Source organism: Nycticebus coucang, chromosome 5 (genome assembly GCF_027406575.1).
Source record: "Nycticebus coucang isolate mNycCou1 chromosome 5, mNycCou1.pri, whole genome shotgun sequence".
NCBI lineage: Eukaryota > Metazoa > Chordata > Mammalia > Primates > Lorisidae > Nycticebus > Nycticebus coucang.
The window spans coordinates 137,328,243-137,346,435 of NC_069784.1; the positions used below are offsets into that span (position 1 = coordinate 137,328,243).

At 36.5% G+C, this 18,193-nt stretch overlaps 1 protein-coding gene across 5 annotated transcripts in view; it reads left to right on the forward strand.

Moving 5' to 3' along the window:
* Nucleotides 1-18,193, forward strand: part of QKI (QKI, KH domain containing RNA binding) — a 138,727-nt gene that overhangs the window by 53,557 nt on the left and 66,977 nt on the right. For all 5 annotated transcript variants that reach the window (XM_053590345.1, XM_053590346.1, XM_053590348.1 and 2 more), the window contains exon 3: nt 7,735-7,851. In XM_053590345.1, coding sequence (XP_053446320.1) covers nt 7,735-7,851 — 117 coding nt within the window. The remainder of the gene's footprint in view (nt 1-7,734; nt 7,852-18,193) is intronic.

An 18,193-nucleotide genomic window follows, 5' to 3' on the forward strand; every position in this document is an offset into this window, starting at 1 on the left:
CCAAGAGGCTGAGGTAATCTCAGGTTGTTAGTAACAGTAGGTGCTGGGCAGAAGCTGATGTATATCTTTTTTGGAGGAGAGTAACATCTTTGGCCTTAAATTATTTCTGTAAGCTATTGAGTAAGTACATTGTTTGGCCCACACTAAAAAGCAGTGAAGCATGAAGAAAGCAAAGTGGCATTAACAAAAACACAGACTCATGTTAGAATTATCAGGTCCCTACTTAGTAAGAGCAGTGTTCATTGTATGCCAGGAGACAGAAAATAAAGAAGAAAAATGGAGAAGTAATGTGGTTTAACAGAAGATACAAAGCATTTGAAGAGAGAATTAGTGAACTGGAAGATAGCTCAGAAGAAAATGTTCATGTCCCCCAGCATGAAAGTGCAGATGTATGGAGAAATTAGGGAATGTGAAAAATAAAAACATACAGTGAAAAAGTTCAATGTATATAATTACAGTATTGGGAGAAGAGAAATAGAAAAGGAAAGAAGCAGAGTTTGAAGGAAATGTGGATGAGAACATCAAAGAAAGAAAGTCTTAAATTGAGAAAATTGACCCATAAGCATGATAAATACAGTACATAGGAACATCACTATAGGATGAATGAGTGAAGTATGCTGTAAAGTTAAGGGTAAACATGCATGTCATTTCCAAGCTAAAAGAAAGGAGGAAGAAAAGGTGAAAACCCGCTCTTATGCAACATCCCCCCCACACACACACACATACACACGGAAGAATAAAAGGAATATAAAAGAAGTAGGGGACATAGAAAGCACATAGAAAGAAGATCATATAATGTTAATGGGCTACATGTTCCAGTTAAAATTCAAAGATTTATTTATTGAATGAAAAAAAGAAACTTAGATGCTGTCTACCAGAGTCTGATTAAAATGTAAGTATGACAGAAGGTTGAAGTAATAGGATCAAGAAAAGTATGCTATGAAAAATCAAAAATTTGTATTTCTATGTTAATATCAATTTAGGATTAACAAGAAAAGGCTTTGTTAGAGATAAGGCTACTTTATAATGACAGAAAGATACACAGTTGACCCTTAAACAATGTGGGGGTTGGTCCATTGACCCTCTTCCCCCACGTAGTAGAAAATCCACATATAACTTTTAACTGCCCCCCCCCAGACTTACGTACTAACAGCTTGCTATTGATCAGAAGCTGATAACAAGTTGATCAGTACGCATTTTGTAATCTGTATCATATACTGTATTCTTAAATAAAACTATAGAAAAGAAAATGTCATTAAGGGAAAAGAATATTTAATGTTCATTAGGTGGAAATGGATCCTTTTATCTTACATTTAATGTTCATTAAGTGGAAATGGATCCTATGGTCCTCCTCATCTTCCTGTTGCATAGACTATAGAGGAGGAGAAGGGGTTGATGTTTCTGTCTTGGGTGACAAAGGCGAAAGAGGTGTGGAGGAGGTGGAATGACGACTGGGGAAGCTGGTACATTTAAGGGTAAACTAATACCCTCTCCTAAAGGTGTTCAATCTTTAGCTGGTTAGCGGAAAAAAAAAAAAAGTCTGTGCATACTTTTCATGGTATCTGTCACCACAGATGAGCAAAAATATCCCAACAAAATCAGCATGTAGCTCGGGCCTCAGGTTGGACACCCCTGCAACATAAGCCAAACAAAAAAAAGTGAAGAAGTAGACAAAGCTTTGAACAGTAGACTGCCTTCTGTCAAGCAACCATTATTTACAAAAATGGACATATTCTGTGCTGAAAACCAAGTCTAAACAAATAATTAAAAGGACTATACCTGATAGTCTTACTATAGCGTAGGAAGCTAGAAATCACAACTAAAGATGATTAGGAAATTCTTAAAATGTGTTTGAAATGTGAAAACACATTTAAATAGTAGATGCAAAATTATTTTGACCTGAATAATAATGAAAATACTGCCTTTCAGAACTTACGGGATACAGCTACCGTCAGCTTGGAGGTATCCATAAAACTTATTATGTACTTTAGAAAAGAAGAAAGGGTGCAATAGATAAAGTATTTCAGAGTATTTCAAAATATTTCAAAGTATTTTTCCATATTAACCCAAAGGAAGTGAAAGGAAGTAATAAAACTAAGAGTAGGAATCAATTAAAAAAAAAAAACAAAAAACAGGGCAGTGCCTGTGGCTCAGTGAGTAGGAAGCCAGCCCCATATGCCGAGGGTGGCGGGTTCAAACCCAGCCCCGGCCAAACTGCAACAAAAAAATAGCCGGGCATTGTGGCAGGCACCTGTAGTCCCAGCTGCTCTGGAGGCTGAGGCAAGAGAATCGCGTAAGCCCAAGAGTTAGAGGTTGCTGTGAGCTGTGTGACGCCACGGCACTCTACCCAAGGGCTGTACAGTAAGACTCTGTCTCTACAAAAAAAAAAAAAAAACAAAACAAAACAACAAATAATGGAGACTCAGTATACACGTATCAACTAACTATTGGTTCATTATGATTAATCACCTCAAAAATGTAAAACTTGAACTATTTATTGAGCTCCTTCTGTGGCTGGCTTCAGAAAAGCAATTCTTCTGATTTTGAACTGTGGTAGGTCAGTAGTCAGTCAGGAAGCTCATATGTTGGGAATTTTTTGGCTATGGGGATTGATGATGACTGTGCCATGTCTTTCATTCCCCCGCAGGTTAGTCCAAGCTTATATATGGGAGTAATAGGGTTCTAAAAGAATTGGAACCACCTGAAACTCGTAGGCATATCATTTTCTTTTCGCTGCATTGTATTGGGCAGATTCGTCACGGGGCTAACCCAGATTTAAGAAGTGGAGAAAGATGCAAACTGACATTGCAAATGGCAGACACAATAAAAGGAATAAAATTGTGGCCATTTTGATATCAGTCGACTCCAGTTAACAAAAGCAAAAGTAGGCTGGGCATGCCTGTAATCCTAGCACACTTGGAGGACAAGGCTGGAGGATTCCTTGACCTCAGAAGTTTGAGACCAGCCCAAGCAAGAGTGAAAGGTGGTAGTATCGTCATTACTCCTGTTTTTCTTTGTGAAAAATAGAAAAATTAGATCGGTGTGCTAGCACATACCTATAGTTCCAGCAATTCAGGAGGCTGAGGCAGGAGGATGGCTTGAGTCCAGGAGTTTGCAGTTGCAGTGAGCTATCATGATGCCACTGCATTCCAGCCTGAGCAACAGAATGTGACTCTGTTTTTAAAAAACGAAAACAAAAACACCAAAGCAAAAGCTAAAACAAATTCTTTGAAAAGACCGGAAGATTGATCAAGAAAAGGAAGGCATAATGAAGAATGAAAGACCAATAAAAATTAAAATACTGGAAGACCAATAAAGAATGAAAAATGAGACATTGCTTCAGAACTTTGTAAATCAGTGAATTTAAGGATTTAGACAATATGAATATAAACACAACTTAGAAAATTAGCGTAAGGGAATAGAAAATCTAAAGAAACCGAATCTATACATAATTAAAAACCTTCCACAGAGAAAACTCAGTCCCAGATGGTTTAAGTAGTGAATTCTAGTCAATTTTTAAGGAAAAAATAATACCAGTTTTAAAGGAGCTCATCCAGAGAGTAGAAAAAGAGAGAATATATCTCAGCATGTTTTGAGGCAAGTATAACCTTCGTCCGATAACAAAGAGTATAAGCCTTTTAGCCTTTTATTTATTTTTTTAAATTTTATTTATTTATTTTTTTTGAGACAGAGTCTCACTTTGTCGCCCTCTGCTGAGTGCTGTAACGTCACAGCTCCCAGCAACGTCCAACTCTTGGGCTTAGGCGATTCTCTTGCCTCAGCCTCCTGAGTAGCTGGGACGATAGGCACCTGCCACGACTCCTGGCTATTTTTTGTTATAGTTGTCACTGCTGTTTTACCTGGCCGGGGCTGGGTTTGAACCCACCATGCTTGGTATATGGGTCCGGCGCCCTACCCACTGACCCACAAGCGCCACCTTTTTTTTATTACCAAAATTCTAGGAAACTGAATCCAGTAGGTTTAAAAAAGAATAATATGATCAAGTTGAGTTTATTTTTGGAAAGTTAAGGTTGGTTTAACATTTGGCAATTTAGCTATAATCCACTGCAGTAACAGAATTAAGGAGAAGTAATGTGATTGTTTAAATAAGTGCTGAAAAAATGGTAAATTTAGACACCCCCTTCATTTAAAAAAATAGTTCTTAGCAAACTAAGGAATGAAATTGAATTTTTTCTTCTCACTTCAGATTAATGTGAGGGTATAAACAATTAGGTTATAATATTTGCATTTGTCAGGTAAGGTCCCTGTTATAGTTGTGTCCCACACCCAGGAGGTGTGCCATATGCCCTTACATAGTGCCCATTAGGTGGGAGCACCCCAATTTCCCCCCCTCCTCCCTCTTCTCCTTTCCCACTTCCTCTTTGCCACCTGAATTCCACTTTCCCTTCCCAGCTTGAATTAAATGGAGTTTTTCTCTTTTATGGGCACATCTTAGTTCCTCTATTGGCTTCATACTAGAATTGAGTACAAAGGATACTTGGCTTTTCCATTCTTGTGATACTTTACTGAAGAGAATGTTCTCTAACTTTATCCAGGTTAATACAAAAGATACAAAGGCTTTATCTTTTTCATGGCTGAATAGTATTCCATAAAAACCAAGGGACAACTGTTTACATAAAAATATTTATAACAGTGATGGTACCACAGAGCAGTTAGAAAACGATGTTTTTTTTCAATAAACTTCATTGGAACACCTGGGTATTATGTGAGAGAAGAGCAGTTATATAGATACCAGTTCTGTTACACTGTAAACATAAATGTGAAAGAGAACAATAAAGTTTCTAAAAAACAACGCCAGAGTGTATCTTGATGGTCTTTGAGATCGGGAAAGGCTTAATTTGAACTGGACACCTAACACTAACCATGAAGAGAAGATTAATAACTTGAACTACAGTGAAATTGAAAACTTCTAGTTATCTTGAGATACCACTAAAGAGGGAGACAGGATGGGAAAAGGTATTCTGCTACCCATGTAACCACAAAATAGAGATCAATATGAAAAATTAACAGTAGAAAACAGTAAACTTCAAATGTACTTCAAAAAAAGTATGTCCAAATGACCAATAAACATGAAAAAACATGCAATTTTGTTAAGTCCGAGGAGCGCTAATTGAAATGGCTCAGATAATGAACACTGACAATAAGGAATGTTGGAGAGGAAGTGTTTCATAACATTCTTTTTTTTTTTTTTTTTTGTTGGGGATTCATTGAGGGTATCAAAACAAATTCTTTTATAAAGATATACTCTTCTATTGGGGATACAAATGTGTGTATAACCATTTTAGAAAATAGTTGACATTATCTACTGAAGATTTCTTTGACCTCCTTTTTTCACCTCAATCATTTTTCTCAAGGGTCTGTCCCTTGTTTTGCTTCTTTATCTTGTTCTGTGTCTTTCATGTTAGAGCTCTTACTAAAGTCTTTCGTGAATGTTGATTCAGTACAAAGCACCAAAACTTTGGATTTGCATCTTGTGTTCATGAACAGAGCAGATGAGCTGACAGCCTCTGTTTGAGATAGTCACCTGACATGCCAGACTTTGAAATGGAAGTCATATGCTAGAAGATGGAAGTCTTAGCTTTGGAGTATTTAAGTTTTTCTTAAGAAATAAACTCTTGGTGTTCTGTAGACAAGAATAGTGAGTGCCCTGTGTATTATTTTTACCTTTTCTTTTCTTGCTGTCAGCAGAACTCAAGTGTCTTGAGTATTAAGTCTTTGTAGAGTTCTTTAGGGCAATTTGCTGTTGGACACATCTCCTTTGGTATTCTAAACTGAATTATTAAGAGTAAGGCCCTGAGGTTTTCTAAAGAGAATTTGTAGTGAAGTTGGTAATGCCAGATATTATCTCTGTTACGTAATTGAGGCTTATTTGATGTGATTTTCAAATTCCTAATTATTATTTTGTGTTCAGACTTGAATACCAGCAGGAATTTGCGTGCTTTCAGAGTTTAAGCACTTACCTACTCCTATGTTACCTGAGTTTGTTTAGATTGGAGTTGTAGTTAACAAGACTCTTAGTTGGAAGTAAATACCTTGTTAAAACAGATGACCATGGGGTTTACATCGGGTAAGGATAGGTGCATAAAGTGCGGTATGCCGAGAAAGTAGTTAAGGATACAGAAAGAGGTGATGTGGCCATTTTCAGAATGTGGGATCTTGTGGATCTAGATCAAGTGCTTATAGATCAAAGACTGTGGGTTTCGGCTTGGGGTGAAAGAAATTAAATGTAAATTTCCTTGGAGTGTGAGACTTTTTTCAGGAATATTACCACCATTAAGAATCATTTTTCTGGGCGGCACCTGTGGCTCAGTCGGTAAGGCGCCGGCCCCATATACCGAGAGTGGCGGGTTCAAACTCGGCCCCTGCCGAACTGCAACAAAAAAATAGCCGGGTGTTGTGGCAGGCGCCTGTAGTCCCAGTTACTCGGGAGGCTGAGGCAAGTGAATCGCTTAAGCCCAGGAGTTGGAGGTTGCTGTGAGCTGTGTGATGCCATGGCACTCTACCAAGGGCCATAAAGTGAAACTCTGTCTCTACAAAAAAAAAAAAAAAAAAAGAATCATTTTTCTAAGATATGGCAGTGCTGGTGAGCAGCTTTATGAGGCAGAGTAAGAGCCATTGGAATACAGAATATTGAAGTGCTCAAGCTTCTTAGCGTCTGACAGCAATGGATTTTCTGGCTTGTTACTTTTATGATTTACTAAGAGTAGAATAAATTTGAGGAAAAAGTAGGAATTATGATTTACTAAGAGTAGAATAATGCACGGAAAAAGTAGAAGCCATAAGCATAAGGATCGATGGAATAAACAGATGAAAACCATCCAGGGGTTTTTGTGGAACTGATGGTAAACACTCATTTTTTTTGTCTTCTACGCAGATGACATGCAAATGATGAAAATTTGCTTTTCAGTATTAAGTCTGTTCTTTCCTTTGGCCTTTAAATATTTTGTATATATGAATATTAAGTTTCTGTTGAGGGGTGCCTCACACACAGTTATTTATATTACGGTCCTACTCATGAAAAGAGTTTAAGCTTCTTACAAAAACAGTAGTATAAGTTAGATATAGAAATGGAAAAAGAAAGGAAAATAAAGAGGCAGACATTAAGTTGTGCAGGGAATATGGTAAAAAAAAATGTATATTTCTAAGACTTACATATTTAGCACAAGTTGCAATCCATATTGATCGCTAGTGTTCTAGTAGCCAACCCATAATTATCAGTTACACAATTCTTTCTAGACAGCTGCTTTGAGAAAGGATAACTTTTTTTTTGAAAGTAAATAAAATGTTTTCCCAAAGATTTAGGTAAGAAGGATAACTTTAATAGCATCATTACTAAGAGACAGTTGGGAATTTTGTGGAAGGTATTTGTTTCCTTGAATGGTATCTAATATTTTGCCAAATTTTAATGAAATCTATTTTAGATTATATGTTGATAGATAATTCAGTGTAGTACCTGTTTACTGTATTACCTGTAGATACCGTTATTCCTAATTCATAGTTTGTATTAATACATACAAAAATTTTGTGTTAAAAAGTGAGCTACTATAGTTATATCCCAACAATTTCATAAGGGTTCTAAATTTTATTTTTAACTTAGTGTTAAAAAAAATACCTAACTTGAGTAAGTAGTATATACTATGCTTTATAACAATTCTAAGAACTATAAATTCCAGCATGTGTATAATATGTGTTGGTTTTTTTTTTTTTTTCCAGTTTAATTTTGTTGGGAGAATCCTTGGACCTAGAGGACTTACAGCTAAACAACTTGAAGCAGAAACAGGATGTAAAATAATGGTCCGAGGCAAAGGTTCAATGAGGGATAAAAAGAAGGTGAGTCCTTAGAAATGGGACAAGTCTTCACACAAATAATTAACTTATACTTTTGCATTCTAATGATAAAATATCCATATCTTTTGTGCAGAAAACACTATTTTATTCCATGTCAGAAACTTTTCAGTTTTTTAAAGGTATTGTCATAGGTAGGAGGATTTCTTGAGCCCACGAGTTTGAGATTGCTATGATGAGACTCAACCCAGAGTAATACTCTTATCTCAAAAAAACAAAGAAAAAAAAAAACAATGTTGTCATGATTTTCCCTTGTTAATAATAATTTTTTACTTAGTGAACTAAAAAGTATTAGTCTATCATGTTAACTTACTTTGGTATTTACACTTGAGAAGCTTCCAATTTGGAATTTGTCAGACTATAATGTTAAATATGTAAAAAAAGTAACTCTAAGTTGAAAGATCTAAAATGTTTTATTGATGAGATTTAAATGAGAACAATCAAATTAATAACTTTGAATTAATTTAGTAAATTATCAGGAGAGTTAGAAGATACATTAAAATGAAGTGTTTTCACTAGTCATATAAGACACATTTTGGATTTCACCCACATTTTGTGTTGATTTTAATTGTTTAGACATTTTTCTTTACATTGTTTTCTGTATTTATCTCTTCTGCCACTTGTTACACTAGTTTCAGTAGTAAAAACCCAACTATCTGCTTTAAATATTGTTATTAAAAATATTTTGTTTGCTTACTTTCCTTTTTTAAAATCAAACACAAGTTGTATGACTAATTTGTGATGATACCGTGGAGCAGGATACTTTTGATTTCTATCTGTGTAAAAAACGGCTATGAAAATACCTAGGTTGCCATTTCCAAAGATTAAAGTTATTGATGGGAAGGGTGATTTTTGATTTTTGTTAAAATACGTTGACTTGAAAGGGCTATTAAATAATAGACGTTTGGTTAGCTTAGGATAAAGGATGTGAATCACATTTCACTGGAGCTTGTGAAAGGAATACCAAACCCACACAGTATCCAGACTTCATTTTGATAGGCTTGTTTTCTGATCTTTCCACTTAATTTCATTCCAGCTCTCCCATAAGCTAATGGATCTAAATTATTTTTGTTCCCCACCAGTAACTTATTAACCCTAAGAAATTGGAAAAAAAATCTTAATATTGACTATCTTTACATCTTAATGACACTGTTCTTGTTAGCTGAATTTTAAAATATTTTCATGTAAGTATATGAGTTCTTGAGCATCTTTAGGCATATAAGTTTTTTTTATTACAATCTTAATAAAACTTAATCCATCTCCTCGATCAGTGAATGGTAATCTTTTCAAATGAATATTTCCATGAAGTTTTGGTTCCATGGTTTACCATTACATTGGCATTTAGCAACACTGATATAATTGTCTAAGGGCAATGAATGAAGTCTGGACAAGTGAAGGACATATCTTCACTAAAAAAATCGCATATATATCTATCAGTTAAGTAGTTCTGTTAGTCAGTTAATGAAACATTTTTTCCCCCTCTTCTGAGTTTCTGTGAATTCTGAGGTAAAGGCCCTCCATGGACTTCATTCACTATTCCAAACACTCACAAATTAGGATTAGAGCTTGGAACTGTGCGGTCAAACATCATGAATAAAGAACATTTTCTGCTGTCTTTGGCAAAAGAAGAGAATGGTTAAGAATGAGCTTTGCAACCAGATTGTTTAGGTTTGAATCTTGGCTCTGCTACGTAATATCTTTGTGACCTAGGACAAATTAATCATGATGTGTCCTGTAAAATGGGATTAGTAATGTCATATCTATCGTACAGTGGTTGTGAGGATTAAATGAGTTCAAAAGCACTTAGAACGGTGTTAGATGTATAGTAAGTGATCATTTATTTAATGTTAATGATGATTCTTAATTTATCTGAACAGTGTAGATTAGGTAGTACATTTTTAGAGTTAGGTGCCACCAGGAAGAGATACTCTTACTTGTTTCTGCTTTGGTAGTGGTAATAATTTCTTGTCTTGTGTCCTTCTAACAGTCTATATTGTAGCTTTTCTGTTTTATTTCTCCAGTGATTGGTGCTTTCACAATTCTGTCTTGACTGTTTTATTCATAACCACAAGTAGGAACAGTTCATGCATTTTATTTGTTAAGTTTCATTGTTACATACTAAAATAAAAAGGTTGTAAATTATACATATTGTAAGAACGGGATGTGGGTCACTGGAAATTTTGAGCAAGGCCATCTTATGGCCCATTATTTCACTTCTCTTTTATTTTTATTTATTTATTTTTTTGAGACAGAGTCTTACTTTGTTACCCTCGGTAGAGTGCTGTGGCGTCCCAGCTCACAGCAACCTCAGAGTCTTGGGCTTAAGTGATTCTCCTGCCTCAGCCTCCCAAGTTGCTGGGACTTCACATGCCTGCCACAATGCTTGGCTATTTTGTTGTTTTTGTTGTTGCAGTTGTCATTGTTTTAACTGGCCCAGGCCGGGTTCGAATCCGCCAGTCTTGGTGTATGTGGCCAGCGCCCAACCCACTGAGCTACGGGCGCCGTCTGTTATTTCACTTGTAAGGAAGACAGCTGACAGTGTCTTTTCTGATTCACTCCTTTAAACAGCACTCCCCTGGAATTTTAGCAGTTTCACAGCTTCAGACTCCACTTCTAGTTCTGTTGCTATTTCTTCCACATCTCTACTTATTTCCTTCACTTCAGTTTTGTACCCCTTCATGTCATCCATGAGGGTTGTTGGAATGAAGGTTTTTCATTTGTATTTAGACCTCTTCCCATGAATCACAAATGTTCTTAATGGCATCTAGAATGATGATTTCTATCTGAAAGATTTTTAGTTTACTTTGCCCAACTCTATCGAAGGAATCACTATCTGTGGCAGCTATAGCCTTAAGAAATGTATTTCTCAAATAAAAAGACTTGAAAGTCAAAATTGCTTCTTGATCCATGGGCTGCAAAGTATATGCTGTGTTAGCAGGCATGAGAACATCATTCATCTCCCTATACATTTCCTTCAGAGATTTTTGGTGCCTTGTTCATGAGCAGTAATCTTCTGAAAGGAACCTCACCCCCACCCCCCCATAGTAGGTCTCAACAATAAGCTTAAAATACTCAGTAAACCATGCTGTAAACAGATGTGCTATCATCCAGGTGGTGGTGTTCCATTTAGTTCCATTAGTTCCACGGTAGATTTAGTATGATTATTTTGTTATTATAATTTATCTTTTGTTTTTCTCCTCCCTCTCCCATCCCTCATGCCTCCTTTCTTTCAAGACAGAGTCCTGCTCTGTTGCCCAGGCTAGAGTGCAGAGATTATAGCTCACGATAGCCTCAAAGCTCTGGGCTCAAGCCATCCTTCTGCTTCAGCTTCCTGAGTAGCTGGGACTGTAGGTACATGACCACTGTGCCTGGCTGGTTTAGTGTAATTATTTAAGGGCCCTCGGATTTTCAGAATAGTGAAGGAGCATTTGGCTTCATTTTAAAGTCACCGTCTGCATTAGCCCCAAACACGGGAGAATCAATTTGTGCTTGGAAACTTTGAAACCGGGCATTGACTTCTCCCCTCTAGCAATGAAAGTCCTTAATAGTATCTTTATCACTTTGAAAATCTGTTAACTTAGCTTAAGTTACTTAACATAGCTACTAAACACAGCTACCTTTATTACTGATCTTAGTAAATCTTCTAGTTAACTCACTGCATCTTCTACATCAGGACTTGCTGCTTCACCTAACCTTTTATGTTCTAGAGGGGGCTTCTTTCCTTAAACATCAAGACTAACCTCTGCTAGCTTCCAACTTTTCCTTGGCAGCTTTCTCACCTCTCTCAGCCTCCACAGAATTTAGTAAAGTTAGGACCGTGCTTTGGATTAGACTTTGGCTTAAGAGAATGTTGTGGCTGGTTCAGTCTTTTATCCAGACCAGTAAAACGTTTTCCACCTCCACAATAAACCTGTTTTTGCTTTCTTATCATTTATGTGTTCACTGGACTAGCACTAGTAATTTCCTTCAAGAATGTTTCCTTTGCATTCACAGCTTGGCTAACTGTTTGGCACAAGAGGCCTAGTAGCTTAAGGCTTATCTTTACATGCCTTCTACACTAAATTTAATCATTCCTAGCTTTTGATTTTAACGTGAGAGACAAGTGACTCTTCCTTTTACTTGAACTCTTAGAAGGCATTATAGGGTTATTAAGTAGCCTAATTTTAATATTGTCGTGTCTCAGGAAATAGGGAGACCTGAGGAGAAGAGAGGTGAGGTATTGCTGGTTAGTGGAGCAGTCTGAACACATATAGCATTAATTAGTTAAATTTGCCATCTTACGGGCACAATCTGGTGTGCCACAAAACAATTACAATAGTAATCACATAGGTCACTATAACAGATAAAATAATAATGAGAAAGTTTGAAGTATTGTGAGAAGTACCAATGTGACACATACACTGTGAGGACACACTGTAGGAATATGGTGCCAGCAGACTTTCTGGCTGCAGAGTTCTTCCAGACCTCAGTTTATAAAAATGCCGTATCTGCATAGCACTGTAAAGCAAAGGGTAATAAAATAAGGTATCTCTGTATTAAGGTATGCCAGAGTTCTAAAGGTTTTAAGAGCCACATGCCAGGGAACCAAGACCAATTGATACTCAAGAATTCTTGCTAAAGGATTTACTCCCATGTTTTCTAATGGAAAACTATATACTTGAGCAGAATACAGATGTTACAGAAGTAATTTTAGGAAAAGAAAATAATTTACATTTTTCAGTTGACGTGGGAGAAAGCTTCAGAGGCCACTTGGAGGGCTATGGGGAAAATGCATTTTGTGCTAGAAGGAGTGAATGGTCTACCTTCGGAAACAAAAGTGGCAGTCAGCTGGTTCTAGTGTAGCAAATGAAAACATGTAAGTCATTAAAACAGAACAATGTTTTGTACATAAGTAGGTACTTGATAAATTGTGGAGTGAAAGTTAAATGATAAATGTAGTTGATCTTTTGGGGATGTATATGCGTGGTCTTTGTAGGGGGATACCATTCATGGATTTATCTTGTCACTTTACAATTTGTTAGCTGTTCTCTGATTCTTCCATCATAAACAGGAGAGGACCAAGAAGTCGCGATGGGGCTTCCTGCTGCTCACCCTCTCCTGTTCCTCTCTCTCCCTCAACATGTTGATGTTCGAGATGTCTGTAGTTGATTAAAGCCAGGTCAAATGTTGTGTCTCTTGGAGATTTGCAAATGTAACTGTAGTTAGAGCTCTTTGCTTAAAATAAAGGGAGATGCCCTCTATTCTAGCCATTCTAGGGTTACTAGTAACAATGGCCAGATGGTATCCACCACTTTCCCTGTCTGCCCAGTGTCTCACTCAGACCATGTGACATCTTGGAAGATAGTTACATTCTTCTAATAGGAATGGAGGCTTTAAGAGGTGAAATCATTCATCTAGCTCTTCATTTCTGACTTACTAGTTTACTTAAATAGAATCCTATATATCTTATGGTTAGTCAAATTCAGCTGTGTAAATCTCTCCCCAGAATTTAAAATCAAATAAATGAATACTAAAGTTTTTGACTTAACAATTGTTTCTCAAATAAACCTCACTATAGTCTTCACTGTTTTAGAAATGTCCCTATAACTCTTTGAGGAACAACATTTTGTGGAACATGACTTATGAAATGTTATTAGAGAGGCATATTGTATAATTGTAAACATGTGGGAAAGTCTTGAATTCTGTTCGGAAAAACTTGTTTAATTACAGCATTTCATAACATTGTTTATATGCTATTTTTCATATACATTATACATTTTCCTTGAGTATCTCATATACCAGAGATTTCTTAGTTCTTTTATTTCATTTCTTATGCTTAAAATATATTTTAATTAGTTAATATGTGATTTTTTAGACAGGTTAAAAAGTACCAGATGGTCTGAAAAAATATTAAAGGCTCCTGAAGTCCAGTCAGTCTAGAGCAGCAGTTCTCACCCTGTGGGTTGTGACCTACAGGAACTGTATTAAAGGCTCGTGGCATTAGGAAGATTGAGAACTACTGCTGTAGAGACTACCTTGTTGGCAGCTTTGGTATGTCTTGTAGATGGTTCTTCATGCATGTTTTTCGTGTGGTATACAGAGAGGATCATACTATAATGCTGCTTTGTTTGTAATCAGTATATTTTCCTGCAACTCTGTATCCTGTCTATGTCAGTTCACCAGTTAATTGAACTTTATATCTAAGGCTTTGTGCTAGGTGGTAGGAAAGCATACTAACAGGGAATTCTAAGGCAGTGTTGATAGTGATATGTATGCAAAAATAAATTTCCTTTTTTGGAGGAGAGGGCCATAGAAGTTTTTGTGAAATAAGTTCTGCTGTCTCAACCCTTTCACTAAGATCAAAGCAGTTGAGTTTTGAAGTTGACATACCACAGTGGCTTTGAGAGCTGTTAGTACAACTCCGAGTGTCAGTGTGGTTCCAAACAGCCTATAGTAGGTAGTTACATATACAATTTCTATAAGAAAGGCTGAATAAATGTTCAGTTCTTTAGTCACTAGTTTTTCAATAGTGAATTGATTCTCAAGAATCCTTCAAAGGTAAAGAATGAATTTTTTGTTTTCCTTTCTTTTAGTATCATTTCCTTTTCCTTAGTATCATTATGAACGCATATAAACAGTTTCGATATGTTTTAGTTTACTGTAGTTACTGTTTTTAACTGGTGCTCAAATCATATTGTGTGTGTGTGTTGGTAGGGGCTCTTCAAGTTGACTTACAGTTCCTCTTAAAACAATCCAGGTAACTGGGGAAAGTAACTTTGCTTTGTGCTGTGGTAGGATAGTTCACATTTATCTCACAAGATTTCCTTCCAGACTTGGTATCAGCGAGTTTTTTTTTTTCCTCTCAGTTTTTGGCCAGGGCTGGGTTTGAACCTACCACCTCCGGTATAGGGGGCTGGTGCCCTACTTCTTTGAGCCACAGGTGCCGCCCAGGAATCAGCAAGTTTTTAAAGGAACCCTGATTACTCTTAGTAAGAAATACTATAGAGACTGCAGTTTTAAGCCCTAGTAATGCTCATTATAGGTAGACCTTTTTAGCAGAGAGTAATGAAATACATGCGAACATAGATATATTTTCACAAGTTCATTCTCATGTGTATTCAGGAATATAATGTTTTTATTTAATTGATCAAGTGTCTGTATCTTCTCTATCCCACTGAAATTGTGGTTCTTAATGTCAGAAAATAATGACCCATTTGCTTTATTCTAAAATGTACGGAACAGTCCTATAACAGTACAAACATCATCAACAATGTAGTTAGTGAAAATAATTGTACTGTATTCTTACAGTATTTAGGATAAATCCCACTAATGATACAAATTCTATCTTTTAAAACACTGATACACAGTTCATTTCGTATTTTGTATTTGGTTTTCTAGTTTTAGAATTATTTAAAATATTTTCCTGTTTCATACTTTAGAAGATTTACAATGTTCCAGAGTAAGACCTACAGAGAATTTTTAGAGATGTCCAGCTTTCATCCTTGGTCTGTTTATGTATTCCCTCCTTTGCCATTTGGGCAATTTTTTTATTTTTAGTTTTAGGTTTATCTTTAGTATAGTTTTTCACACCTTTCATGGATTGTTATATATTCAACACTTTATATCTTGCATTTTTGCTTCACAGTATGTCATTGAAACCACTTACTGGGACTATATAGGGAACAGTCCATTCCTTTTAATAATTTCATGACATTCTGTTATGGGGATATACTGTGAATTGTTCTAGCGGTTCCTTATTAGTGAACGTTTAGATCGATTGCTTCTAGTCTTTTGCTGTTTCAGATAGCAGTGTTATATTAGTTTTTATATATGTTATTTTGTGTAGTTGCAAGTTTATGTTTGGGATAAAATTGTAGAAGTGGTATGCTAGCACGTGATTTTTCTAGGTTAGTGCTAAGTTCCTCTCTCTGAGAGTTTTTCTTTGCATTATCATCAGCTCTGTATGAGGATACTAATTTCCCTACATCTTCACTACAGAGTTAAACTTTCATATGTTAGGCAGGAGACTGAGCATCTTTAAAGGCACTTTTAGAGAAACTGTGCCATACCTATTGTGGGTTGTGTGTATGAAAAATTGATTGCTGTTAGGAGCAGTACAGTCATCTGTTTCCCAACTAATCATTTGTTTGTAGTGTGTCTGGTTTTCCAGTTGAAACAGCCTCTAAATAATGGCGGGTTTAGTTGAAATGGTACTATTATAACTGGTCTTCAGGTACATCATAATTGTAATACCTTCTGGTTGGGCCTCAGAAACTAACTGCTATTTAAAATGTTAAGAGGAAATGTGCTGGGTTTTTTTTTTTTTTATTATTATCATTATCTTATGAATTTTTCTCAGATAGGGTTCCTTATCCAAACCACAGAACATGAAAACTGTTCCATCTTACAAAAGATGGTTCATCAGGAGTACCATCATAGTTACTCAGGAGGAAAGTATCCTAAATTATGTATAATTTATGCCTTGGGCTAGACATCAAGATTTGAACAAGTGGAATTCTTAGTTGAGAAAGTTCATGCTTTCTCATGAGGAATGATTTTTTTTCTCTGCATTTTTTGTTTATGACTCACCATCAGAGTATAACCCCTCCTATTTCCCTTTTTGGTTCCTTTTGACAAGATGGTTTAGAGAGCAGGAACTGTTAATAGTTCTCTCACACATTGCATATTTAACAAACTTTCATAAATCTGATTGAGTAATAGAATTTATGAAAACAGATGATTGGCTTTAGAAGAATAACAATGAAATATATACTATTTATACAATAGTATAATTACATTCTAGTTTAGAAGGAACCTTAGTAAGCCATGGAGACTACCACTCTTGTGATATTTGTGTTACATTTCACTTCCTAGTACTACCAACAGTTGTTACCCAATTTTTACTACCTCCTAACTTCTCATGTAGCAGTAATTTTTTTGAATGCCTGTGTTTTTTTTTCCCTCAAGAACAAACCTGGAAGACTGATGTATTGGCAGTCAACTAATACTATTATACAATAGAAATACACATTGTGCTATAGGAAGTCAAGAAATACTGAGTTTTTTTGGAGGTCGAAGGTTTTAAGGAAGCTAGAGAAAATTCGTAAGAGTAGGAGTTTACCAGGCAAACAAGTAGAGTGGTGTTCTAGACATCAGAGATACTTAACAGGCTCAAGGGTGTTTGTTACTGTGTGGATACTTTGGCTTGTGGCAGTGGGGGTATGGTGTACAGTGGACAGTTGGTTTTGGAGATAAGGGTGAGGTCTGAAGATTAAAGATCTTGAATACTGTATCAAAGGGTCTTTTTTATTTGGAAAGTAGTGCATTGGCACTGGTGTTTTTAAGATGAGAAGTTATGATCTGTTAAACATTTTAAAAAGATAACTCGACAGTAAAGGAAGAAATGGGGAGAAGCAGGAAGTGACCAAAGGCTATAAATGATCAAATCTCAGGCGCATCTCTCCTTATAAAGTTCTTCCTTATGTTGACAATAAAATCTGTCTCTTGAAACTTCAATCCTCTGATCTTAATCTACTTTGAATTCAAAACTAATACAAAACTTAAATCTTAAAACTTAGATCCTTTGATATATTTGTTGACAGTGTTTATGTCTTAAAGTGTCCTACCTACCATAGCTAAAAAGTTAATTACCTACTATTAGTTGTCAAGTGTATTTTTTTGTAGAGATAAGAATTTCACTTTATGGCCCTGTGCTGTGGCATCACACAGCTCACGGCAACCTCCAACTCCCGGGCTTAAGAGATTCTCTTGCCTCAGCCTCGCAAGTAGCTGGGACTACAGGCGCCCATCACAACGCCCGGCTATTTTTTTGTTGCAGTTCAGTCAGGGCTGGGTTTGAACCCACCACCCTCGGTATATGGGGCTGGCACCTTACCAACTGAGCCACAGGTGCCGCCATGTTTTTTTTTTTTAATTAAATGTCATGGAACATGGCGTTGAATTCAACTCCATGGTTTGTTTTTATATATATTTTTTGGAGGGAGGGTGGGGGACAGAGTCTAACTTTGTTGCCCTAAGTAGAGTGCTGTAGCATCACAACTCATAGCAACCTCCACCTCTTAGGCTTAGGCGATGCTCTTGCCTCAGCCTCCCGAGTAGCTGGGACTGCAGGCGCCCGCCTCAACGCTCGCCTATATTTTTTGTTGCAGTTTGGCCGGGGCCGGGTTTGAACCCACTACCCTCGGTATATGGGGCCAGTGTGCTACTCACTGAGCCATAGGCATCGCCCAACTCCGTGGTTTGGTTTTAAAAATAAAAAGAAAGCCATCCTCTCAGTGCTTCTCAAATGATCTATGTAGTGTAACACAACTAACAAAATTCCAATCCA